The 26,449-nt window shown below is 37.7% G+C and overlaps 3 protein-coding genes across 3 annotated transcripts; 2 read left to right on the top strand and 1 right to left on the bottom strand.

Annotated features, from left to right (window-relative positions):
• Positions 1-322: 322 nt before the first annotated feature.
• Positions 323-915, bottom strand: LOC119256744 (keratin-associated protein 13-1-like). Its single transcript, XM_037524513.2, has one exon. The coding sequence runs from the start codon at positions 898-900 to the stop codon at positions 325-327; it is 576 nt and encodes a 191-aa protein (XP_037380410.1). The 5' UTR covers positions 901-915; the 3' UTR covers positions 323-324.
• A 3,268-nt stretch (positions 916-4,183) lies between these two features.
• On the top strand, positions 4,184-4,746 carry LOC119256743 (keratin-associated protein 13-1-like). The gene has a single exon (XM_037524512.2). The coding sequence runs from the start codon at positions 4,199-4,201 to the stop codon at positions 4,742-4,744; it is 546 nt and encodes a 181-aa protein (XP_037380409.1). The 5' UTR covers positions 4,184-4,198; the 3' UTR covers positions 4,745-4,746.
• Positions 4,747-16,237: 11,491 nt separating this feature from the next.
• On the top strand, positions 16,238-16,684 carry LOC119257113 (keratin-associated protein 15-1-like). Its single transcript, XM_037524814.1, has one exon. It carries the CDS (start codon positions 16,238-16,240, stop codon positions 16,682-16,684), a length of 447 nt encoding a protein of 148 aa, XP_037380711.1.
• The last annotated feature ends 9,765 nt before the right edge of the window (positions 16,685-26,449 follow it).

Here is a 26,449-nt window from a genome sequence, read left to right as displayed (position 1 = left end):
CCATATGCAAGGATCTGAAGCCATGGAATCCACACTCCCATAAGTAGCAGCTTCTAGCTTCATAGAAAGAGCAAAATAAGAAGATGAACAATATGTTTGAATGCCAGAAAAGATAAATTTATTAAGTTAAATTTTTCATTTTCCAGTGATCTTCAATGAAATTCCAATAGCATACAATATATCAATTCGATAGTTCTTCAAACCTTGGGTTACACATTCACTTCAGAGACTTCCAATTAAGAATAAAGGCAGTGATTTCTGGGAATTTCAATGGTGGCTGTGCCAATAGGGACTGGACCATAACAGCCAAAGCAATCTGGAATCTTAGCAAGTTGACTGGTAGAAGCTGGATCCACAGGTGGGCTTGTACCACGATGACTGGCAGCTTCTGGAGGCAAAGTAGCTTGGATAGTAGAAGCTAGACCCATAGCTCAGGGAAGGAAAGCCACAATCCCCATAACCCAGGGATCTGAAGCCATAGGAGCCAAAGAATGGCGAGTAAAAACTTCTGGGTCCACAGCCCAGGGAATAATAGCTTCTGGGTGCACAGCCCAGGGAGTAATAGCTTCTGGGTGCACAGCGCAGGGAGCAGCTGCTGTTGGACCTGCAGCCCAGAGACCTGGTGTAAGTGGTCTGGCAGGGACTGCAGGGCACGGAGATCCTGGGGCGGGAGCAGGACGTCACGCAGGGGCTGGACACCACGCAGGACGTCTGGCAGCTGGAGGGCTCACAGCAGGTCTCCTGGCAGCCAGTGGAGATCTGGTAGGTGCTGGGAGAGCAGAGGTCAGTGGTGTAGACCAGGTTGCTGGGGTAGGAAGAGCGACAGGAGGAGACTGGGTAGCTCACGTAGCCTCCGCAGGAGCGGGAGGAGAAGTTTCTAGAGCAGCAGTTGTAGGGCATGTTGACAGGAGATGTGAGTTCAGTTGAGTACAGAGAGAAGATTCTGAGTTTTATGTTCACCTTCTGGACAGTTGCATATATATACTCTTGGCAGTAGGTGTGGTTGTCTACAGGGTCACCTTTGTCATATTTCTGCCTCCTCATTAACATATGTGTAACTCAGTAATCGTCTCTGTAATTGCAGTTGCATAGCTGTGCATGTATTATATTTACAGGGCACTATAATGTTAGTGTAGCAGCACGAAGCCAAGGAATTACTCCTATATCAGAAATGCGATGATGATTTCATGCTACTGCTTATCCCATTGCATCCAGGAAATTCTCTCTTTCCTCCTTCATAATCTTTATGGGTCTTGCTTCTGGCCGTGATGGGCTAATACTTTTTTCAAATGTGAAAAATGAGATGAAATTATATTCCTTCTTGGTCACTGGATCTTAGTGAGGAGCCTACTAAAGATTGACCTGGCTCATCACCATTTTTTCTCATTCTGCAAAATTACTGTCCATCTGTTACATTCTATTGCATAGTAAGTCTCAGATCCAATGGAGAGGAAAAAATATGAGCCAAGATAAATGGAATATCATTGATAGCTTGAACCAGAGAGAAACTCCAACAATGATTTGGAGACAATGACAGAGAAGAGCAGAGTCTGTTAACCTTGGTTTACAACACTGTTCCAATGGATACCAGTTTGAGATCTTCTGAAGAGAATCCAAGAGCTAAGCCCAATACTGAAATGAGGGGGGTGGGGGAAGCAATTGGGATTTAGAACCAAAGCAATGGGGCTTATATATCAATAGATTCTCTTTCCTATCATGTGACAACTCTGAGAATTTGTTTCTTAGATCTTCAACTATAGGAGGCTTCACTGACCAGAGATTCTACATGCGTCGTTCTAGAGTCTAACACTGCAGTGGAAGGCTTTCCATGGGCTGCTGCTGAGCCTCAGAGCACAGCAGAGATATCGGAGAAGCTTGCTCCTGGGATGCCAGGGGCTCATCTGGCAACTATGGGCAAAGGAGTCTGTCAATTTCTAATTAATGATAAATAACTATTATTTATTTTTATTTTTTCATTGACATGGTAAGTACTTGATATTTTTTAGACCATTTTTGTTTTTTTTTCCATAACTTTATTAAGGTAACATTGGTTTATAACATTGCATATGATTCAGGGGTACAGGCTTAGACCTCTTCAGCTTAGACCACTTCATCTCACTCACCACTCAAGCACTCATGGTCCTCCACCCTAGGCCATTGGGTCTCCTTCACCTTTGTTTTCCACACCTCACTCCCACTGCATGCTGTGTAGAACAAGCAATATCAACCTCTAACCTTAACTTAGTTTAAAACTGTCAATAAATTCTTAAGTGATATTAACTTAAGAATAATATTAATATTAATATTAACTTGATATTAACTTAAGAGGCAAAGAGAAAACTACCATTTGTCAGAGAATGATCCTTGAACAGATTCTAGAAAAACTTGACAAATTTCATTAAATTTCACATTTTATTTGTACATCTGTGTATCCTATTTAATTCATAACTATTATCTTCAATTATTTTATTTTATTTTATGCAATGTTATTGGTTGGATAGCAAAATAGTGGCTTATTTTAGAATGTATAACATAAGGTTTGGATGCAGGTACACCTTGGGAAATGATTATCAAAATCAAACTGATTACATATCTATCATTTCAAATGGTTAAACTTTTGGTGTGAAAAACCACTAAATACAATAACCTCTCTTAGCAAGTTTCAAGTATACAGACCTCAAGTATCCTGCTGTTCACTAAGTCTCCAGAACTAATTTATCCTATATAATTGAAATCTTGAACCCTTTCACTACATTAATTTAAAGAATTGTGCTTGGCAACAGAACAAAATAGTGGGAAAGAAGTAATAGTGTTCACTTTGCTCACTTGGTAAAGTACAATGCAAAGAGACATTAATTCTGACCTTAAAGAACAAAAACAAATAAATGACTCACTAATAGTTTCTTGAACTATGGGCCTCCCTGGTGGTGCTGCGGGTTGAGCCCCGTGCTGAAGTTCTCCACAGCCTCTGCAGTGCCAGTTCTATTCCCAGCCAGCCAGGGAGAAACCCAAATGGTGCAGCAGACCTCTCCTGTCTCGCCTGCAGTGTCTTCAGTCTGCCTGCCTATTCTGCTCCCTGCTCTGACTCTGGTGAATTCTCTCACCCTCCCGTGCCTCTGACTGTACCCCAGTTCTTGTATAAATAAATCTTTAAAAATATATTTAAAAAAAATAGTTCCTTGAATTGGGTCCATTTTATTCTTTCCAGAGCCCTCTTCCTTCCAGCAGATCTCCATTATAGTTTTATTAGAAAATATAACTGGAAAATGTTGACACCAGCCATGACAGTGTGTTTGCTTGGACCTGCAAAAGAGTTGAATTGGTTGTATTTTAACAACAAATATTTTGTGAATGAACTTATAATTCAATTGGTTATACCCTAAGAATATGATACATCTATCAATTTATCAGAGAAAGTGGAAAAAAGAAAAAGAAAGTGAGCAATCGATACACTCTACAGAGGAAAAGAGAATTGGAAAAGAAGTTTTACGTTTAGGTGGGAGAATGCAGCGTGGTACCTGGTTTTCCAAATGTCAGTCATTCAAAATCTGAGCATTGAAAAACTACAGACTACTAAAGAGGCAGAATCTTTGGACATTGATAAATATAGATATGAAGAGAGATACGAGTTTTCTATTGCTGTTCTAATAAATCACCACAAAGTGATTTTAGAGAACAGCAATGAGTAGTGATGAGGGGCGTCATTATCCCTGGAAGACTCCCATCCAGGTGGAAATTCACTGTACCAGGAAAAAGTTGATGTTATCTCATTTCCAACTCTTAGAAGAAAAACAACCACCAGCAAAACCAGAGGTGGACACACAGGTAGCAAACGCAGGTAAGCATAAGCCAGAGGAAGAGCATTCCAGGCTGTGTTGCTTTCCTGACCATGATGAGATGCAGTTTATGTAAAACAGTCATAGCATATCTGCCATAGGTGTAGTTCATTGGCTTTGGCTGTAACAACAAGATTATAGCACCCATAAACACAATATGTGCAAAACTATTCGAATGCAACTGCAATTACAGAGATTACTGAGTTACACGTACGCAAAAGGTAGGAAATCCAAGGTGGGAACCATGTTTCCATAGTGTGTCACACCCACTGCTTGGAGTATATATAAGCCACAGTGCAAGACAGACATTCAAACTCAGAATCTTCTCTCTGTACTCAGCTGAACTCACATCTCCTGTCAACATGCCCTACAACTGCTGCTCTAGAAACTTCTCCTCCCGCTCCTGCGGAGGCTACGTGAGCTACCCAGTCTCCTCCTGTCGCTCTTCCTACCCCAGCAACCTGGTCTACACCACTGACCTCTGCTCTCCCAGCACCTACCAGATCTCCACTGGCTGCCAGGAGACCTGCTGTGAGCCCTCCAGCTGCCAGACGTCCTGCGTGGTGTCCAGCCCCTGCGTGACGTCCTGCTCCCGCCCCAGGATCTCCGTGCCCTGCAGTCCCTGCCAGACCACTTACACCAGGTCTCTGGGCTGCAGGTCCAACAGCAGCTGCTCCCTGCGCTGTGCACCCAGAAGCTATTACTCCCTGGGCTGTGCACCCAGAAGTTTTTACTCGCCATTCTTTGGCTCCTATGGCTTCAGATCCCTGGGTTATGGGGATTGTGGCTTTCCTTCCCTGAGCTATGGGTCTAGCTTCTACTATCCAAGCTACTTTGCCTCCAGAAGCTGCCAGTCATCATGGTACAAGCCCACCTGTGGATCCAGCTTCTACCAGTCAACTTGCTAAGATTCCAGATTGCTTTGGCTGTTATGGTCCAGTCCCTATTGGCACAGCCACCATTGAAATTCCCAGAAATCACTGCCTTTATTCTTAAATCATCTATTTCTTGATCACCAACTTTTGGAAGTCACTGAAGTGAACGTGTAACCCAAAGTTTGAAGAACTATAGAATTGATACATTGTATGCTATTGGAATTTCATTGATAATCACTGGAAAATGAAAATTTAACTTAATAAATTTATCTTTTCTGGCATTCAAACATATTGTTCATCTTTTTATTTTTCCTCTTTATTTTTAACTTATAGATTTTGCATTCAAGTGTTTGGGAAATTTAAAAACAGATCAATATGTGTCTGGAACCAGGTTTAGGAGTAAACAATTTGATGCATTCAAGCACATGTCTGTTGACATGGAATATGTTTCGTATTGGGAACTCTCATTTACTGGAGATTCATATTTAGTATAATTCAGTGTCACTAAGACTTGCTTGAGAATTGGAGACATGCAATTCTGCTGACAAGGGCAATCAAAGAAATAGATACATAAACTAGAAATTCAAATGACAAGAATACATCCTAATTTATAAGGTGAAATATATACATACATAGACAAAAATTTACCTAAAACTGCAGTATCTGAATTTGGATTTCCAACTAACAGAAAAAATTAACCTTAAAGAGCTCCTAGTTTAGATGTTTTGCTCTCTGTTGGTTGGCATTTGTGCCATGGCCTACCTGCCATAGGTGAGGTTTTTGGGAGCCTTATATCTCACCATGTGTAAAGAGAATCACAATGATTGTGGGTCAAGAGTGATTGGGTTAAGGAACTGTGGGATAACATTTGATTCTGCTCCAAGTGTCAACCTGAATCAAGCTAAGAGCAATAGGCAGTGTTGAGCAAGCATTCATTTCATCAGTCTTAACTTTGATCCCATCTATTATCCAACATGAGCTAAAGTCAATAACTTGAAGGAAGACAGTTCTTCATCCAAGGAGTGGACCCCAGGGAGCAGATAGGGCAATTGAGATAGCTGAAAAAAATTAAAAGAAAGTCTCATAAAGGGTCATATTTTTCAGTTGATTTTATTGTTGGAAGTAGGGACTGAATCTTTCCAGGTCTTTTTGGGAATAAATAAGATGACTCTTGGAATTGTCCACCGCAGGCTCTGATTAGCAGGAAAAAAGGCATTTACCCATTGGTTTCTGTCTCCTTGTGATTGAAGTTTGGTTGTTTACTTCCTGGAATCCCCCGACTGCTCAGGAAGATTGACTGGGGGGGGGGGGTGCCTGTGTTTTCTTTCTTATGACTTTGGAGAAACCCAAGTAGTGTATGAAATAAATGCATATGATTGAGGGTAGATCCTGTATGTGCAAAGGGAGTTGAAGACTTCATGAAACTGCACCCTAGCTGTGCCTGTGATGAGAAGTGAGAGTATAAAGGTAGAGGAGAGACACCAGCTTTCATTTAGTGTTCAAACATCCCTGAGAGAAAGACACACATTAAATCCAACTCAAATGGATTAGAAGCTTGCCAAAGTTTAGAGAACAAAGATCTAGTGAAATCTTAACCTTTGAATCAATCTTTTGTTCTTCCCTGATTGTGTGTGTGTGTGTGTGTGTGTGTGTTAAGCAAAGAGCCCTGAATATTTTTGATTCCATAGAAATTGCTTCACCTGAATAGGCTTCAGCTACTATTGGAACTAGTTTCATTAGTCTCATGAGCAGGCTTCATAAATAGTAAAAATTACAAAGAAACAAGCAGAAGAACACTGTGTTAAATATAATACCTAATAATAAACAGACAGAAACATTTGACTCTCAAGAAACTGTTGTTAGGAATCCGGAGACCTATGACATATCTTATTTATTTATTTATTTTTATTTTTATATTCCCCATACAATTGCACCTTCCTTATTTTGACCCCATTCCATCCTTTCCCCACCCCCCCCCATAGTGTGTTTCTGGTTCATAGTCGTTTGTTGATTTTGATTTTTTCTTTCTTATAGTTAGACTTTTTCCTAGTCCCTTATTTAGGTTTTCTAGATTCCTGCTATGAGTGAGACCATCCGGTATTTTTCTTTTTCTTTCTGGCTTATTTCGCTGAGCATGATCCCTTCCAGCGCCATCCATGTTGCTGCAAATGGCATGTGTTTATCTTTTTTGAATGCTGAGTAATATTCCATGGTGTATATGTACCACATCTTCTTGATCCAGTCATCTATTTTTGGGCATTTGGGTTGTTTCCAAAGCTTAGCTATTGTAAATAGTGCTGCTATAAACATAGGGGTGCAGGTGCTCTTTGGAATTGATGTTTCTGTGTCCTTTGGGTAAATACCTAGGAGTGGAATTGCTGGATCCTATGGAAGCTCTATCTTTAGTAGGTTGAGGAATCTCCACACAGCTCTCCATAGTGGTTGGACCAGTTTGCACTTCCACCAGCAGTGCAGGAGAGCTCCTTTTTCTCCGACATATCTTTTATTATTAAATTTAATTATCATTATTAAGTGTCACATCATGATGCTCCCTTCTTTAAAACCTAACTTCATGAACGGAGTAGTTAAAATAAATAACCCCTCACATTCACACATACACAAATTCAACTCCAGCAACAGAAACACTGAAGATGATCGGAACTTCTTGTTAAAATTTAAAAACTAACATATTACAAGAAATAAAGATGATTCTTATGACAGATTTTGGTTCTTCCCTCCACATTCACCAACACAAACATTCTCTCTCCTATAAGCTTAATCTTAAAATAAAAAGTAAAATAATATTGAAATCATCCAACTCTTGTGTCTCCTCACTAATAATGCAACCTGCATCCCCATTTTGGTGAATCAGATTAAGGGAAAGAAAGAAAATCAGGATAAAGTCATAAAGAAATTTTTGAATAGAGTGATGTACTAGTATAGGATGCAGAAGTCAAAGAAGGTATCGAGGAAAGATAGAGAATGTAGCATGGGAGAAAATACAGTCCAAGAAAAAACCAGATTCCTCCCATGTGCTTTGGTAGGTAAAATAATATACTAATAATGTAAAAAATCAAAACTCAGGGCCTCCCCTGGTGGTGCAACAGTTGAGCACTGGGCTGCAAAGCTTCCTGCATCCTCTGCAGTGCCAGTTTGATCCACGGCCACCAGTGAGGGTCCCACATGGCACGCAGATCTCTCTTGCCGCGCCTGCTGCTCCTCTCAGCAGTGTATTTCATCAGTCCGCCTGTTCTATTCCCAGCTCTGGCTCTGGTGAATTCTCTCACCCTCCCACGCTTCTGACTGTACCCAGTGCTTGTATAAATAAATAAATAAAACTTAAAAAAAAATCTTAAAAAAAGATTGATTAAAATTAAAAAAAAAATCAAACATGGGCACAATGATAATAATACAATATACAGTGGTGGAAGAAGTTATCCGTGCAGTAATACAAACACTGATTGCAAAAACTTACTCTAGGTAGATGCAAAAATGTTTTTAACTTTTTTAGGGCCTCCCTGGTGTCACAAGGCATTAAGATGCAGCATTATGAACCTATCTGCAGCCACCACAGCACAAGTTCAATCCCTAGCCAGGGAGCTACCCACATGGTGCAGCAGACCTCTCCTGTCTCACCCACTGCTTCCCTCAGCAGTGTATTTCAGTAGATCTTCCTGTTCTGCTCCCCACTCTGTCTTTGATGAATCCTCTCACCACCCCCCAGCCCAACACATCTGGCCTGAACCCCAGTTCTTGTATGTGTAAATAAATATTTATAAAAATGTTTTTAACTTTTTTAAACTAGAGTTTCCCCTGAGATTGCAGCTTGTTTGGACTTAATCATGGGCTACTGTGTATTCAAAACAATTGCCATGATATTTCTTTTCCATGGGCATCTTACTTTATTGCTTTTACCGTAATGTCCTTTACCCCAATTTGTTTTTATTCTCCTGAGACAACCAATAATTTAGCGTTCATGTCCAACTTTCTAAATGAATTTAAATTAGCATCATCAAATTGATTAGATTACTTTTGACTAGGTGAAGAAATCAAACCATTATTCATTTCCTTTTGAAACATTTGACAATACTGGCATAAACTTGTTTTGCACTAATCTTAAGGAGTATTTCTTGTGATAATGGAGGAGCATAGTATTAGCTATTGCTTTATTTCTTTATGTGCACAAGAAAACTTAGAATTTAACACCAGTGAGACTGGTTTAGAATGGTTTGATCTAAATGAAACTGAACGCATCTGAGTGATGTCATATATTTTTCTTAAAAATTTCTTAAATCATTGTTCACTTTTGTACAATATTTGATTTCTCTCCCCATGCGTTTTCCCCTTTAATTCTCCCACCACCGAGGCACCCATGACCATCACCATAGTCTGTTGTGTTTTTCCTTCCCCTGTTTTGACTTTTTTCCCTATCTTGCTCCTGCTGGATGCCTCAGATCTATGATATGTCAGCAAGTTTTGTCTTTCCCTAGTATTGCATCTTTTGCAAATCTTAATGATATAATCATTTGTGGATGCAATCTTCTTAACATTTCTTCTATCTTTTGAAGTAGATACTCATACTTCTTTAGCAAAATTGCAGTTTTTACTTTTCCTTTGTCAATGATATGATTTACCCCATGGTGGATGGTAAAGGTCAAGAAACACCTGAAGAGGGAGCTCCTGTACCTCTATAACATAAATAATTTTGTAAAACAGTGTTACCACAAAAAAATTATACATTCAGCATCAACTGGTTTTAGTTATAGAAACTAAAAACTCTTTTATTAATATGAACTACTTTTATCTCATTATTCCTAAAAAAAAGATCTTTTTTACAAACCTTAAAGATATTTCCAGATAATAACTAAACAAATGTAGATTTAAGCAAGTCATGTCAGCAAGAGCATTTAGATTTAGACAAATTACTGTAGCAAGAACATTACGATTATTATTTCTATACTGTCGTGGTAGTCTGTATCTTCTGCTTGTATTTCAGGCACACCTAACCACTCAGTATTTCTCACCCTTCCCATTACTTCCACCTGCTGGTAGTTGGTGGATGTTGCTGCATTTTGCAGGCTTTGGAAAGAGCCAATGCAGTACTGGCTGGTTAGAGCACACGTGGTCCCCACCCCAGGGAGGTTAGAATGCATGAGCTGCCCAATACTTGCAACCGAGCACAATTTCTTTTTCAGGAACCCATCCACATAGTCTCTTCGAAAGAAAAGGGATCATTCTGTCGTGTGTTTGTTTCAGAGCAGATGAGGAAAGGAAGGAGAGGAGATGATCGTCTTCTTTCAGATTTAACATCACTTAAAAAAAGCTTCACTGCATATGCATCCTCCATTCCACCAGATGAAGCCTTGGCGAAAACAAAATGGGGGTCTCCCAAAATCCTCATCCTCATTCCATTACTGCTGTTATAAGTAAAAGTGACAAATCTGAGACAATTACTAGATGCTGAAATAAGTGGTTTTGTGGGTAAAAACCTAGGTCATCGGTGCCTATAGCAATGTTAGCCTTGACTTCGTGGATAAAACATTTGGGGTATAAATGCTGGTTCAAGTGTTCGTTACCTCGCTATTTAGCTGAACCTCATAACAAGAGAATATTTTCAGTGGTTTTGAGTTTTATTTGGGGATTTTTGTTTGTTTTCAAACAAGTGCTATCAACCAGACAACTGTAAAAACAGGAGCATGTTTGCACATATAGCATTGAAAATATGAAAAATATTTGACTGTCTTGTTCATAAGTGCTGAAATATGTTAGATATTTCATTTAAAACTTGATTTTTTTAAATCTGGCAGTGAAAATGGGGATCTGGAGCCCTTGTCAAATTTAATTGTATAGGGCCTCCCCGGTGGCGCAGCGGTTGAGCGCTGGGTTGCGAAGCTGCCCGCAGCCTCTGCAGCGCCGGTTCGATCCGCGGCTGCTCCCCGGCCACCGGAGGAGGGTCCCACATGGCGCGCAGACCTCTCCTGCCGCCCACTGCTCCCCTCAGCAGTGTACTTCGGTCCTTCTGCCTGCTCTGTTCCCCGCTCTGGCTCTGGTGAATTCTCTCACCCTCCTGCGCTTCTGACTGTGCTTGTATAAATAAATAAATAAATATTTTTTTTTTAAATTTAATTGTATGTATTTAACTTCTCACTAGATATGCTTGCTCCAATTTCTCAAAATTTTAAGACATATTTTGCAAGTAATCTTCCTTCCAAAACTGCTTGATATACTCAATTCGCTAATCCTTACAATTTATATTATTTTATATAAAAATAGTGACGTTTCTAACTCTCTACAGAACAAAAATATATAGTGATTGGTTTGTAATTTTGAAAATGTGTTTCTAGGTTTTATCATAGTGATATATTAATGGATGGAGATATTTTCCTCCAAACTAAAAGGGCTTTGGACAATTTTACTTTTTTAAAGTACAAGATACAGAAATATCTGGCCAGATAGTCTTCATTTTGAAGACACAGAGTAAACAAATGATACTAAAGCATATATTTGAATGTCATATAACATATTTTTATTTAAACTTACCACCTTTTTTCTTGGAAACAAATGACTAGGGAAAATAACTAGAAAATCTATTGAGACATATGCTTCAATATTATATATCTGTATAGATACAAAGAAGCGGGGTTGGAATCATTCTTCAATGAATACCTTTTCCAGTTACTGGAGTTTAAATTATTCTTAATCCACAGTAGGTAGCAGCAGAAATTGGGTTTAAAACTAACGATAGGACAGGAGATCAATGGACAGTATCACTGCTGACAGAGTAGGGATTGTGTTACATTTTCAGATACAGTAGGTAATTTTGTTCAAACCTATGATTAGTAAAACTCAGATCCACAAGCATGCTGGCAGATCCATGATTAGTAAAACTCAGATGATTAGTAAAACTCAGATCCGCAAGCATGCTGGAAAAAGCTGGATCTACTTCTTAGACAGGAGAAAGTATAGGGACCACAACCCACTGATCGAAACCCACCGGAGCCACAGCCCAGAGACACTGGATAAGTTGTCTGGAAGGGGCTGCAAAGTGAGGAGGACCTGGGGTGGTAACAGGATGTCTGCCAGGGGCTGGTCACCACACAAGGTGTCTGGCAGCTGGAGGGCTCACAGTAGGTCTCCTGGCAGCCACTGGAGGAGAGGACCCTAGATGGAGGTGCTGGGAGAGGCCAGGTTAGCACTGTAAACTGGCTTGTTGGGGTAGAAGGAGCCACTGGAGGAGGCTGTGTGGTCAGGCAGTACCCAAGGGGGTGGCAGAAATTTCCAGAGCATCAGTTGTAGGACACGTTGACAGGAGATGTGACTTATAAGGCCAGCATTCTGAGTTTGTCACTTCTTGAACTGGAGCATTTATATACCCTTATCTTTGGGTGCGTCATCCACATGGGACATAAAACAGGTTGCCTTCTGCTTGTAATTGAATCCAAAAGATCACCGTAGCTATACATATGTAGTTTTTGTAGTTTTACAACTGCACCATGTGGTCATATTTATGCTTCGGGATTCAGATAATAATGTTGAATCTTCAAAGCTATTAGTCATCTTCCTCAACCAAAGGTCACCCCAAAGATTACTCAGAGAACTGCGTTAGAGTTAGACAGTGTCTGGGTTGAGGGAAGCTGGCTTAATTAAAAATAATTGATACCCATTTCACAATCTGTCTCAAAAGAGTTGCCATCTGGAAAGCAAAGTTGCTACTGATCTATTCAGAGTCATTTCTTTTAAACAAAAATGCATCGATTGTTGCAGGAAGTAGCAAGTTCACTTAACAAATAATGCCATAATGTCACCAAAAAGTAACAATGACAATCTGCCAGATGTATTAGAATTTTTTTAAAAATTCAGAATGCAACTTGAATATGTTTTGTGTTTTATTAATGGAGAGCTCCCTTTATTTCCCATGTCCCTGCTTAAAATTATATCAGACTATTAACAGTCAATCTTAATGATGTGAGAGATTGCATTAGGATATGAGAGAAACTTCTTAGCTAAAATATAACTTTTGCATCAGACTTTAGACTTTTATATAGAAACACTTTATTTAGCGATACTTTATAAGGAAAGATGCAGCACTTTGAGATAGATGCCCTTGTTTAAAGAACAAACAAAAAGCTAGAGTTGACCTCAGCTTTTGCTTCTTTTGGGTGTACATGCCCCGAGTTCAAGTTAAAATTTGCTTCATGTATAGTTGGAATGTTAGAGGTTATTCATCTGACGTACTGAGAAAGCATTGAAAATAGGAACTAAATGTGTGGCAAATACGTCCAATATGTTGCTCTCTCCAGTGAAAGGCAGAGTTTAGCCCCAAAAGGATACCTCAGAATCTGGAAATTCTTGTTCTTAAGAAAGTTTATAAGGCAATCACCTAGAAGTATTGGACTAAAGGAGCTATCTTAAGGATTCTTCCTTTGCTTCAGAAAGTATCATGCATCACTTTGACGTAAATTGTTTTCAGGTGTTTCTGACAAGTATTACCAAATTCCTAAAATAATGGCCATATTTTTTTCTCCTTGTAAGAGAGGTATTCCACCTCTCTGTAGCAGGGTAATAAAGATTGATACCTTAAGGAGGCAGAGAGATGAGAAGTTTTATCTTGCTGTGACTTCTGTGCTGTTTGATTTGTTTGTTTCATAAAAAGTGTTTCCCTTCCACTTCTGAACAAATGTAGATGGGCATAATGAGTCCATTGTGTTGAGAAAAGAATGTTGGAAATTAGTTAATATCTGCTCTCATAGAATTTTCTTCAACTGAAGTAGCTTATGTAAGAGTGAATGCCACTGAAGCAAAAACGCAGGCAAATTCAATTTAGGTGAGTTAAATATTTATGTGGATGTTTTGGTGTTCAATATTTTATTGACAAATATAGCAGGAACATTTATAATCTATTAGAATGGTTTTTTGCTATTCATAATTAAGAAGTCTAAGAAATAAGAATGGCTTATTTTAGAGAGGACAAACTGTGTTACCTAATAAATGAAACATGATCCAAGACCAATTTGTCTATTCAAAATATTTCAGTCATAAAGTCTACAAGTTGAAAGCAATGTAGCAACAATCTGTCCTGGATCAGATTGGAATCCCATTTATAGCATCCCGATTAGGTATTTCCAGCGGCCTCAAATGGAAATTTTATTACTTACAAAATTATTTCCTTTTACAGCTTTAGATGAATCTTCTCTTGAAATATCTAATAATCTCATTTCTTCACACAATGAGTCCAAACTGATTTCCATGGGTAGCATAATAATTTTGAAGAAGATTATCTTAAGGGACTGATGATACCCATGGTTTTAAGCCATTTTCTCTACTCATACACTTACCTGTTTACAGTTAGCCGTGATGAACTTTATGGACGAGTCCAGAAATATTCTTACAATGCTTGTCCTGTAAGAAGAATATATCTGTCTCTTGATAGATGTAGCACCTCAGAGATCCAGAGGCATTCATTCTCTATCCACATTATCAATCATTTTGATAACTTCTCTGCAATATTTCAATTCACAAAGGTCATTTACAATCTGCATCCTTCAAATAGATGATTCTTCTGTGAAATCTACATGGGATAGACGCTTTCCAAATTTCTTGATTTTCTTTACCTTTTATAAAAACCTTTATGAGAGGAAACTAAATGAATAAAGACCTGTTTTTTTAATGTACAAAGCTTATCATTTTGCTCTCAATAATATAATAATGCAATTTCAGTAATAGTAATAATAACAAAAAATTATTTAAACTTTATGCAAATCAAGAGGTTTTTTTTTTTTTTGAAGGTTCCAGTGTATTTTTATTGATTAGCATTGTTGTTTGCTACCAGCCCAGACTGGGTAGGTTCACCATTGGTTCTGACAGTTTATTTTATTTTTTTTTTAAATAATAAATTTTATTTTTATATTCCCCCATACAACTGCACATGCCCCATTCTGACCCCAATCCCTCCCCTCCCGGCCCCCACCCCCCATAAAGTGTCTCTGGTTCATAGTTTTTTGTTGATTTTGATTTTCACTTTCTTATAGTTATTCATTTTCCTGATCCCTTATTTAAGTTTTCTAGATTCCTGTTATGAGTGAGACCATCCGGTATTTTTCTTTTTCTTTTTGGCTTATTTCGCTGAGCATGATCCCTTCCAGCGCCATCCATGTTGCTGCAAATTGCATGTGTTTATCTTTTTTGAATGCTGAGTAATATTCCATGGTGTATATGTACCACATCTTCTTGATCCAGTCATCTATTTTTGGGCATTTGGGCTGTTTCCAAAGCTTAGCTATTATAAATAGTGCTGCTATAAACATAGGGGTGCAGGTGTTCTTTGGAATGGATGTTTCTGTGTCCTTTGGGTAAATACCTAGGAGTGGAATTGCTGGATCATATGGAAGCTCTATGTTTAGTAGGTCCAGAAATCTCCACACAGCTCTCCATAGTGGTTGGACCAGTTTGCATTCCCACCAACAGTGCAGGAGAGTTCCTTTTTCTCCACAACCTCGCCAACATTTGTTGTTGCTAGTTTTTTTAATATGTGCCATTCTCACTGGTGTCAGATGGTATCTCATGGTAGTTTTGATTTGCATTTCCCTGATTACAAGTGATGTTGAACATTTTTTCATATGTCTGTTGGCCATTTGCATTTCCTCTTCAGAGAAGTTTCTTTTTAGCTCTTCTGCCCATTTTTTGACTGGGTTATTTTCTTTGTTGTTGTTGAGTCTCATCAGCTCTTTGCAGATTTTTGTGATCAGTCCTTTCAGATCAAGAGTTTTTGATAATAAAATTTATTAACAACTTCTATCAGAAAGCAAGTTGATTTCAGAGCAAGGATTCCTTTACCTAAGTAATTTTTTAATTCAGTCTTCAAAGAACTTTTACAAATATTTTATCATTCATTCTTAAATCAAAACTTCATGCATATAAGAATGGTTTGAGTACTTGTGTGCTAACAAAAATGAACTCCAAAAGGGCTAGATATTCATTCCTACCAGTCAAGGATTGTTTCTGGATTATTTTGTCTATGATTTCTGCAGGAATGGGGAGATGATGCAGATATTGCTTTGTGGTTTATTTTATTTTCTGTTCTCTATTGTCTTATTAAATTAGAACAAAAGAAAGGTCCCTTCACAATACAAAATATTTGGGGGGGGGGCACTAACCACAAAGAAATTCCTCTCTGTTACTAGTTCAATACTATGCCTTGAAGGATAGGATGAATAAAACACCAATATTATAGATACAATTATGGTGTAATGGCATTCATCTACCCAAGCTAGATGAATGAGAAATGACGTTTTTACTTCATGAACAATTGCTTTGAGAAACTAATGAGATTCTTTAATTCAAAAGTGTGTATGCATAAAAAATTCCTTTGAAGGTTAATGCATTTCATTTGGACTGGAGCCTAATGAAACACCCTTATTAAAATAAGCACATGCCGCTACACCCATTGTCAGGGTATATAAGGTCCGGTGTGGACCACGCTCACAAACACCTCTCTGCAGCTCCGCTGAAATCAGACCTCCCAGCAACATGTCTTATAACTACGGCTCTGGAAACTTCTCCTCCCGCTCTTTTGGAGGTTACCTGGGCTACCCAGGTTCCACCTACGAGTCTTTCTGCCCCAACAACATGGCCTACTCTCCCAGCAACTACCAGCCGGGGTCTCCATTCTATGGGGGCTGCCAGGAGACCTTCTGTGAAGCTGCCGGCTGCCAGACTCCCTGCACGGGGACCAGATCCTTCCCAGCATCCTGCTTACGCCCAAAGAATAACATCTTCTACAACCAGATGAATCACGCTGGATCTCAAGGGTGTGGAAATGCTGGCTTTGGGCCTTTTGGGTATGGATGCGCCGGCTTCCAAGCTCAGGCCGGTGGAGCCAGCCTCTGCCGTCCAAATTACCTTCCTTCCAGGAGCTGCCAGTCAACTTGTTATCAACCAGGGTTTGGCTCTCGCTTTTATGGATCAACTTACTGAAGAGCTACAATGATCTCAAGGCTTTATCTGCATTTTGTGAAACTTTAACACACAGTGTGTCGCTCTCTGTGATTACTGCTTCCAGCATGACCGGGACTAGACATCACAGTCCTCTTGAGAGTATATGAATCGCTGCCGACAAAGCATTCTTGGCCTGCAAGCTTTTCTGCATCTGACATGTGAGATACAACTTGAATTTCATCCTTATGCCAATGCTCATGATTGCTTCTGTTAATAGCTTCTTAAGATTCTTCACTTATTGTTCTCCTAGGAGCCTTTCACTTTAATGTATTTCAAATAGATATGGCATTTAAAATAAACTTATTTCTCTAGCAAGAATTCTGGCATTCTATTTTCTTTATTTTTTATGGTATATCTAATGAATACCACCAGTACCTTCAACTGTCTTCAATAAGTAGACATGTTCTTTGTTTTTTTTTTTTTTTATTTCATATATTTAATAATTCGCTAGATAGGAAACAGGACATTTAGAAAATTGGAATTACAGTATGTGCCATGCCTTGAGAGATTTATATTCATCCCCACAAAGCTGCACTTGTTCATCTCACTGCTTCAGAATACCTTGATTTTATTTAGGCATTCATTGAAAATTAGTTTTTGAGTTTTAATTATATGCCAGCACATGCTGAACAAAGTCATACATTCTTTGCTCTTAAAGAGTTCACACATGTACAATTCTAACTCACCATCAGGTAGCAGGTGTGATAATGAGGGCTAAAACTTAAGCTTCAATGAGGTCAGAGTGAACAGGGGTTTCAAGAGAAATATGAGAAATATGAAATATGACACAAAGTTGTTGTTGAAACTAGAAAACGAAAATTATGTCTTCATATAAAAAAAATCAGTCTTGCTGACCTAATATATTAGTTGTAATCCTTTGAGAAAGAGTCATAACATAAGATTTGACATAAAAGAGATTTGGGAGGGAAAATACCTGTCAGGGAAAATGAAGAAGTAGCTGGAAAATTCTGGAGGAGCCATCACATCGCAGAGTTCTGAATTCAATGAAAGAAGAGAAAAGAGAAGAAAGTTGTGTTAGAAAAATGTTCTTCGGGACATCACCCATTAAAACAGTACTGAGCAAGGCCGCTGGCAAGGTCAGTCACTGACCAAGGACACTCACCAATGACCTTGCCATAATGCAGTGGGAGAATCACAGGCTGGCGGCTGGAGCTGTCAGTCCCTGACACTCCCTGCATTTGGGGGTAGGAGAGCTACACTTTCCTAGTTTCCATGCTTGCAATATTTACTGATTTAAATAAGTCAAAATGGTGATAAACAGATGAAATGATAAAGGGAAACATAATTTTCTATGGATTAAGCTAATTATGCTTGATTTTACTTAATATGATTAAAAAATAGTTATCAGACTCTATATATTTTTTTGAATTAAAGTTTAATCCTTCAACTGAATATGACAGAGAATTGAGAATTATTGGAAGGTCATCTTTGATTGTAAACCTAGCTGATGTGCTAAACAAACTGGAACACAGTAGACTATGATTAAGAAATCACTTATCTTTCTTCTGCTATTAAACTACATACTTGACCTACAGGCACTACTTCCTTGAATCCCTGAACAATAGGTTGAATAGACTGATGATTACATTTAGATCTTAGGGAATATTTTCATTTCACATTAGTTGTTATGCTCAATCCAGCATAAATTGAAAGCCAGCCTCACAGCCACATCGAAACTTCTCCCTTTCGTTCACTTTAGCCTTGTCATATGATGCCACAGGCGACTGCTGTTTGGAGGAACATGATCATTTTATTTAAACTTGCTCTACTTTGTCCTTTGTCAGTGTGCTACCTCTGTCTTTTCCTGCCTGAGCTAGAGAGAAAGGATGGGAGGAAAAAAATTGACAACAGAGAAAATCTGTCTCAATATGAAGCTCTAGGCCACGTTGTGAATGTGTGTTCGTTGTTTGTTTCAGGAAACTTTTCCTGGGAAAAATGATATTTATTACAACAAATCATGTAGCTGTATCACACTTCAGGACACTTCTATAGATTATTAATTGACTGAAGACAATAGTCTATAGACTTAAACAGCTTCCTAATTAAGCAACAGATCGTTTATCAAGAAACTAAAGTCAGTACCCTCTCTTTGTTATATCCCCCAATTCTAACTATTATCTATACCCCCGTGTCAATCAGTTCTCTGCCTTGAAACCATCTGAGTCCAGTGCCTCCCATTTAACACCATTCTTGAGAGACACTGCTAAAATTCTGACACCGTGGTATTCATAACTGTGGGATGTTTGGATTCACTTTATGTTGCTACATTAATAGATTGTCTGATGATATTCTGAAGCATTCAAAAAGGACACATAGATTTTCCCATCTAACTAGCACTAGCTGTGGTTTTATGTTTTTGAATATCCTCAGTTCTTATAGCTGTCTGAATACTGGCGCTTTTTATAGTGGACACTTCAGTTTGCTTTCTAGAAACCACCTTGCCATCCAAGGCCACTCCCTGAAACTCTGCTTTAAGCTAATGCAACACCTTCCAGGACTTTTTCTTAGACCTCACATTCAGTTCCTGACCACTGCCAATGTGACAACTCACACAGCTTTTCTTCTGGATCCATTTGCCCTTGAGTTGGTCTCTTGACCTAGAGGAAACACACACATTTGTTACTCTATCCAGGGAAGCAGTTTGGTCCTAGACCAGGCTTTTCATCCTGCTAATACTGATTACATTTTCTAATATTTTAAGAGAAAAAGAAAGAATACTAATCTAAGTAGCTCCCAATTTCCAAGAAATACAGAAATACTCTCATAATCATTGGTCCTGTCCCCATAGCTGCATTAAGGCATAAAATTCCACAGATATTCCTATATTTTATTTACATGGCACACTTAGTGAATGAGTCCTTACTGTCATCATAAGACTGTCATCATTAGACTAACATTTTTTATTTTTCCATGTTTTTGCAAATGGCAACTTTTTAAATAGCTGAATATTATCCTATTGTGTATGTATAATACATGTGTTTATCCACTCATCTGTTGTGGGTCACTTAGATTGTTTTATATCATGGCTATTTTAAATAATGCTGTAATGAACATAGGGGTACACATATGTTTTCCACTTAATATTTTCATATTCTTCAGCTAAATACCCAGATGTATAATTGCTGAATCATATGCTATTTCTATTTTTAATCTACTCTATTCTTAATTCTCTTTTGTTGAGAAGACTCCATGCTATAAGAGCTGCACCATTTATATTTGTACCAGCAGAGACTGAGATTTCCTTTTTCTCCACATCTTTTTTTTAAAGATTTATTTATTTATGCATACAAGAACTGGGGTACAGGCCAGAGGTATGGGGGTGAAAGGATCCACCAGAGACAGGGTGGGGAGTAGAGTAGGCAGATTGACTGAAACACACTGCTGAGGGGAGCAGCGGGTGAGACAGGAGAGGTCTGCTGTGCCATGTGTGTTGCTCCCTGGCTGGCCAGGGATAGAACTTGCTCTGCAGAGGCTGAGGACAGCTTTGTAGACTGCTTCTTAACCCCTTGCACCACCAGGGAAGCCCCCTTTTTCTCCACATCTTCACCAATGCTTATTATTTTTGGTCCTTCTGATAAGTCATCTAAACTAGAACACTTATTTTACAACATATTCAAAAACAAAATCAAAACAAATTAAAGGCTTAAATAAAATACAAGAAACCACAAAATACATAGAAGAACACAAAGATAACAAGTCATTTGACATTGACCTTAGAGTCCTCTTTTATTCCAATGTCAAGGGCAACAGAAAAAAAAAAATAATGAAATGAGGCTACATCAAATTAAAAAGGATCTGCACAACAAAAGAAACCATCAACAAAATAAAAAGGCAACCTACTGAATGGGAAAAGATATTTGTAAATCATATATCCAATGAGACACTGATATCCAAATACATGAACAACTCATACAATTCAACAACAGAAACAAAACTATCTGATCCAAAAATGGTCAGAGGCTCTAAATTAATATTTCACCAAAGAAGATACCCAAATGGCCGACAGACACATGAACAGATCTCTTTTGTCACTTACTAAGGGAATGCAAATTGAAATCACAATGAGGTATCAGCTCACACAGAATGGTTATTACCAAAAACTATATAAGAAATGCATTGTTATTATTAATAGAGTTCATATTTGTGATATTCATCATATAGTTTTGCATGTGTAACAGAGTGATTGTAAATTAATAATGAGAAGTTACATTCATTATTAAATAGAACTATAAAATAAATAACAAACAGCAATGCATGCCTCAGTATCTCTGAAGTTTGAGAGAAGCAATGGACAAAGTAAATAAACCCTAATTCTTCTTAATAGAATTTGCATAAAATTGGTATATTTTATACTTTTTTAAGGAAACAGAGTGAATTTGCTATCATTTGGCTGGAGCATCTCAGCAGTGTGGTAATCTGAACTTGAGCAATTTAGAATTTATCATTTCAGACTCATTATTCCATTTCAATATGCAGCAAAAACATTCTGAGCATGACATATGAGAGAGAAAAAATATTCCATAGTCTTAATTTTCTTGCTGGTTCTTTTTGTGTTCTCTCTATAATTATGCAAAATCCAATTACCTCAGTCAATATCATAATAGTTAGAAATTTCTAATCTAGCATTTATGAGAATGTAGTAGTCAAATGGGTTCTGTGAGAGGAGATAATGTCTTACACAAGGAAACCTGCTCTATACTTTAGTTCCCTGTGTGCACACGCTTGTCTGTGTGCAGACAAGTCAAAATGGAAGTGGGACCTTCCTTTCACTATGCACAATTCCATTTCACCACACTCTATGTCACACCACTGTGCTTCCATGTGTGAGTCACTTGCACAAATAAATATCCTTGGGTCCTTCATCCTGTCTGCTGCTGCATCCATTTACAATATTTTCCATCAATTATTCTGCATTCTACCGGTCTGTACAAAATAAATTTACATCTTTGTGATTTGTTCATGGCACAGATTCCTAAGAGAATGCTATATTATCCAGGATATTTAAGAAAACAATGTTCAATCTTCCCATGGTTTCAAATGCTTAGAAAATGTTTTATTACCCAGAAGATTGTGACTATTCACCAACATCAGAAGAATGTGATTTTCTTTATTCATTTTACTCTTTGCATAGGGTGACATGGTTAAAAATAGTTTCAAATGTAGAGCAGAGTTTACAATACACCACTCATTAGTTGTGTGATCTTGGACAAATCAATTATTTTGTATGTCAGATGTTTTACATGTATTTGTCATAGATAAATATATACATAAATATGTATAAATATATACACACACATATACATGCATGTATATGTATATGTAATATATAAATAAACAACATGAACGAATGAGCAACACAACTACTCTTTGTGACATATTATTTCATGGTTTGTAAGAGTATGTTGCTAATCCATGTTGTGAGAATTGAAAAATCTGCAAATTCGAATTACTCCTTTTAAAAATACCATGAAAGTGAAAGATAAAGGATTCCAATTTTCACAACTAATTTTTATTGTTGTCTGCAATGAAACTTTTTTTTAAATGCCATGATCTTGTTTTCAGCCAGCCATAAAAGCCTAACAATATAATTTGTTTTTAATGGTGTTACATTCTTCAAAATGTCTTTTACTCCTTTATACACAATTGCTTGTAATGGTCATTATTAAGAAATAGCTGCTGCTTCGAGGACAGGACATCCATCTCCTCCAGGCAGTTTGCTTCTTCTCTGCAAGGTTTCCTTGGTGCATCAGGAAGCTTGACACTCTAAGTCTTCACACTGTATGTGTGACACAGCAAGAGACACATAAAAAACACTAAAATAATAATGGACATTTTGGCCATCAGACAATTTCTGAGGGATAGAAGATACAGAGTTAGTTTGCTATATTTAAAAATAATGCATATATGAGGAGCTGTGCTCACTTAAAAAAGATTGAATAAATCACTTAACTTTTATTAAATGAAGTTCTGTGAGTAATAAGTCATGTAAAAATTACAGTTGGTGGTAAGAGTTGGAAAAATAATACAGGTCACAAAGTACAATACAGTTCTAATATGTTTGTGATCAGGAGAATTCCAAATGATAAAACATGAAAGTTGAGTTGCAAATATTATCTCAAATGAAATAATGACTAAAGCAATCAAATAAATATGCTCATTAATTAATCTACCTGAGAAATGTACATTGTTTTGGCCACAGGATAAAATTTTAAAACTAATGCTCATAAAGTTTTATTGATTCCTAGGATTATGTAACAAAATCTGAATTTGTTAGCATGGTATCCATGACCACACAACCTGACTCGTTCAAGTTCTACCAGTTTTCCACATGCAAAGAGAAATAGAGAATCCTTAGCCTTCAGCAAACATTGTGCTTTGAGAATTTCACCTGTCCTCTTTCTCCCCTGTGACCTCACTCTGCCTGTCCAACTGTATTATCTTCTAGCTCCTAACTTAAGCTTCACTTGTTCTGGGAAATGTCTTCCAATAGTCCTTTTTTTTCTAGTGAGATTCCACCAGTCTAGTCAAAGTTATAGTTAGTTTACAAAATTGCTGATAGCTGTGTGTGAATTCCATTGCATGTTTCCTTATATTTCATCCTGCAGGACTATTATAAACCAAAGTAAACAGCAGAGACAATGGATATTTGTCTGCAGGGAGTTCCTTTCTTCATTTTGAAACAATCTCTGAGTAGATGCTGGTTAGCACAAAATAGTTGGTAGACACAGCTGAAGAAGTTCACAGTCAGAAAAGCACTCACATCGTGTATTAGATTGGGATTCTGAGATACTTAGAGAGGAAAAGCTGTGCTGTCAGTTCTGAAGCTTCAGAATGAAGATATTTAGTATATGGTCTGCACTGTCACTATTGTCACTGTCAATAGATACTAAAAGAATTGAAGTCCTGTGGAATACAGAGAACAAATCAGATGTATTGGAGAAAGCTCTCAAAATACCCAAGAGATATTAAAGCAGGATCTATATAAAGCAGAAATATTAGAGCAGAGACCAGCAAGTGGTCTCAATTGATCTTGATTATTTGAACCATTGTGAGAAGATAACCCAAGTACTACTATTGCTTCTCAGTCTAAGAGGGTCAAAGAATGATATGATTCCAACAGACAACTTAGACATTCTAGAACTGAGAAGCTTACCACAAAAAAATTAAAAATCATTTTCACTTTAATTGTAGCTGAACAGATGATTATAATTGTAAACATAACAAATACTCTGTTCATATGCAATGATAGAATAATATTTGCCAAGGTAGTAGTTCAAATTTGTTTTAGAGTTATGAACTGTAAATATATTTATTTGGAAATCATCAGTAATAATATCTCATTTATACTTTTTTTTTTTACTTTTTTACCCCCAAATCAAATGGGGACAAACCAAAGATCACAATTAGGAACTATCACAAGCAACTCATTCCCAGCATATATATCTAAATCAGTGATTCTCAGCAGGGAATAACTTTGGCTTAGGGCAACATTTGGCAATATCTGGAGATAAGTTGCCACCTGGGCTGGGGGATGGTGATGCTGCCTGCATTTGGTGGGAAAAGCCAGGAATGATGCTAAATATCTTATAATGCACAAGACAGTCCTATGCTAAAGAAGTTTCCAACCCACATGAAAATAGTGTGAAGATGGATGGAAATCATGGATAGAGGAAATCATGAATAGAGTGAGTGCTTGGTTAAAGTACAAAAAAAAAAAAAAAGCAGGGGGGGTATAAAAAGAAAAGGACAAAGAGCAAATTGACAAAGCACATGATTAAACACATGAACTATGACATGATCAGAAATAACAAGATGGGCCAATAGTTTAAAAAAGATTTTGGAAGTAAATTTTTCTTACACCTGTGTTGTGTTATCAGAATTGCACTGGAGGCTATGAAGGACTTATTAGCAGAAAAGAATATGCATAGGCACTTTTTTAAGAAGTTTAATTACTCCAGTGAGTGAAAGTATTCTTGAGCTGGGAATCTCTACTATAAACTGACCATAAGAATCTGAGAAAAAAGCTTTTAATTAACTCTGAAAATAACATTATAAACTACAAGGAAGATTATTTAAAAGCATTTTTTTTTCTTTATTCAAGTGGATTGCAGTCATTTAAACTGTGTTTTTAAGAAATTTGAGGCTCCTGGTCCAGATTTTCTAGAAAACGGAGCCCTTGATTGCTCATTCAAAATGTCAACTGGTGTACAGTATTTTGGTCAGATACGAGTCTTGCTTTTGTGAAGGCATTTTGTAGATGTAATTAACATTGACAATCAGTTGACTGTAAAAAAGTTTGCTTTAATGGGATAAAGCAAAAGCATGGGGGTAGGGAGAGCAATACCCTATGGTGGAGATTTATGGCTGCTTTGATGGGTGGTGATTTACATCTGAAGAGATGTGAACTGATTCCTGAAATCATATACAGTGTTGTAAATAAATTAAAAAATAAAGAACTAAAAATGGACTTAAAAAAATAAATGTAGGTGGTCTTCCTTCAGTCAGGAAAGGACTTAAGAGCAAAAAGGAGAGGTAGCTCAGAGAAGAAACTCTGCTTCAAGATTGTAAACAAAAACCCTGCAGTGATAATAAGATCTAAGTGACATTTCACACACACACACACACACAAAATATATACAATGTCCAGCAAACACACAAAAAGGTGTGTTCTTCATTGCTTATCACTAGGTAAATGCAATCGAAGCCACAGCTGGGATATCATCTCACACCAGTCACAATGAATATTACCAAAAAAATAAAGAAAGAAAAGAAAAAAATAAATGTTGGCCAGGATGTAGATAAAAGGGAACTCTTACACAGTGCTGGTGGAAATAGAAATTGGTACAGCCATTTTTGAAAATAACATGGCATTTCCTCAAAAAAAAAAAATAGAAATGTCATAATCCAGCAATTCCATTCCTGGGCATTTATCCAAATAACTTGAAAATATATGCTTCCTTATTTTCATTGCAACATTTTCACAATGGGCAGGAGTTGGAAATCAACCTAAGTGCTCATCAATGGGTGAATGAATAAGAATAAGAAGATGTGGTATAAGCACACAATGGCATTCCACTCAGCTATATAAGGAAATGAAATCTTCCATTTGCAACAACATAGAAGACCTTGAGGGAACTGTGCTTATTATGCTAATTATTCTGCCATAATCCAGCTGCTGGGGGATGTACAGGATCCCAGACTCTCAAGAAATGCGTTTTTCTCTTTCTTCCTTTTGTTCTTTTTTTCAGTTCTTTACTTAGTCTTACTGCTCTCTAAAACACTTTTCTTCACGGTATTGAAACACGGTTTTAAAATTGTGAGGTAACAGGGGCCTCCCTGATGACTTAGGGGTTAAGTCTCAGCTCTATCACTGCTATGCCTTAGTTCCACCCCCAGCCAGGAAGCTAACTCACATATGGTGCAGCAGACCTCTCCTGTCTCACCCACTGCTCCCTTCGGCAGTGTTTTTAGTCAATCCACCTGTTCTGTTCCCCACTCTGTCTCTGGTGAATCCTCTCACCCCCTGCACATCTGACCTACACCCCAGTTCTTCTATGAAAAATAAATTAAACCTTGTTTAAAAAAATATGTAAAAAAACAAAATTCTGAGACGACAGTGGTTGCTCATACTGCCTAAGTTTCAAACGTGCAGCTTCCCACCAAGAAGACAATATCTGCCACTGGGAGTCCAGTCATTCCTGCCACCCTCTCATCAGTCCAGAG

Source organism: Talpa occidentalis, unplaced genomic scaffold (assembly GCF_014898055.3).
Source record: "Talpa occidentalis isolate TD23 unplaced genomic scaffold, MPIMG_talOcc4v2.1 talOcc4.4, whole genome shotgun sequence".
Classification (NCBI taxonomy): domain Eukaryota; kingdom Metazoa; phylum Chordata; class Mammalia; order Eulipotyphla; family Talpidae; genus Talpa; species Talpa occidentalis.
The sequence above is the reverse complement of the archived record's forward strand: the minus strand, read 5'-3'. Positions and strand labels throughout refer to the sequence as shown.

What these genes read in the sequence shown, in the direction of transcription:
- LOC119257113 (XM_037524814.1), top strand. Translation starts at nt 16,238, where the DNA reads ATGTCTTATAACTACGGCTCTGGAAACTTCTCCTCCCGCTCTTTTGGA.
- LOC119256744 (XM_037524513.2), bottom strand. Translation starts at nt 900, where the DNA reads ATGCCCTACAACTGCTGCTCTAGAAACTTCTCCTCCCGCTCCTGCGGA.
- LOC119256743 (XM_037524512.2), top strand. Translation starts at nt 4,199, where the DNA reads ATGCCCTACAACTGCTGCTCTAGAAACTTCTCCTCCCGCTCCTGCGGA.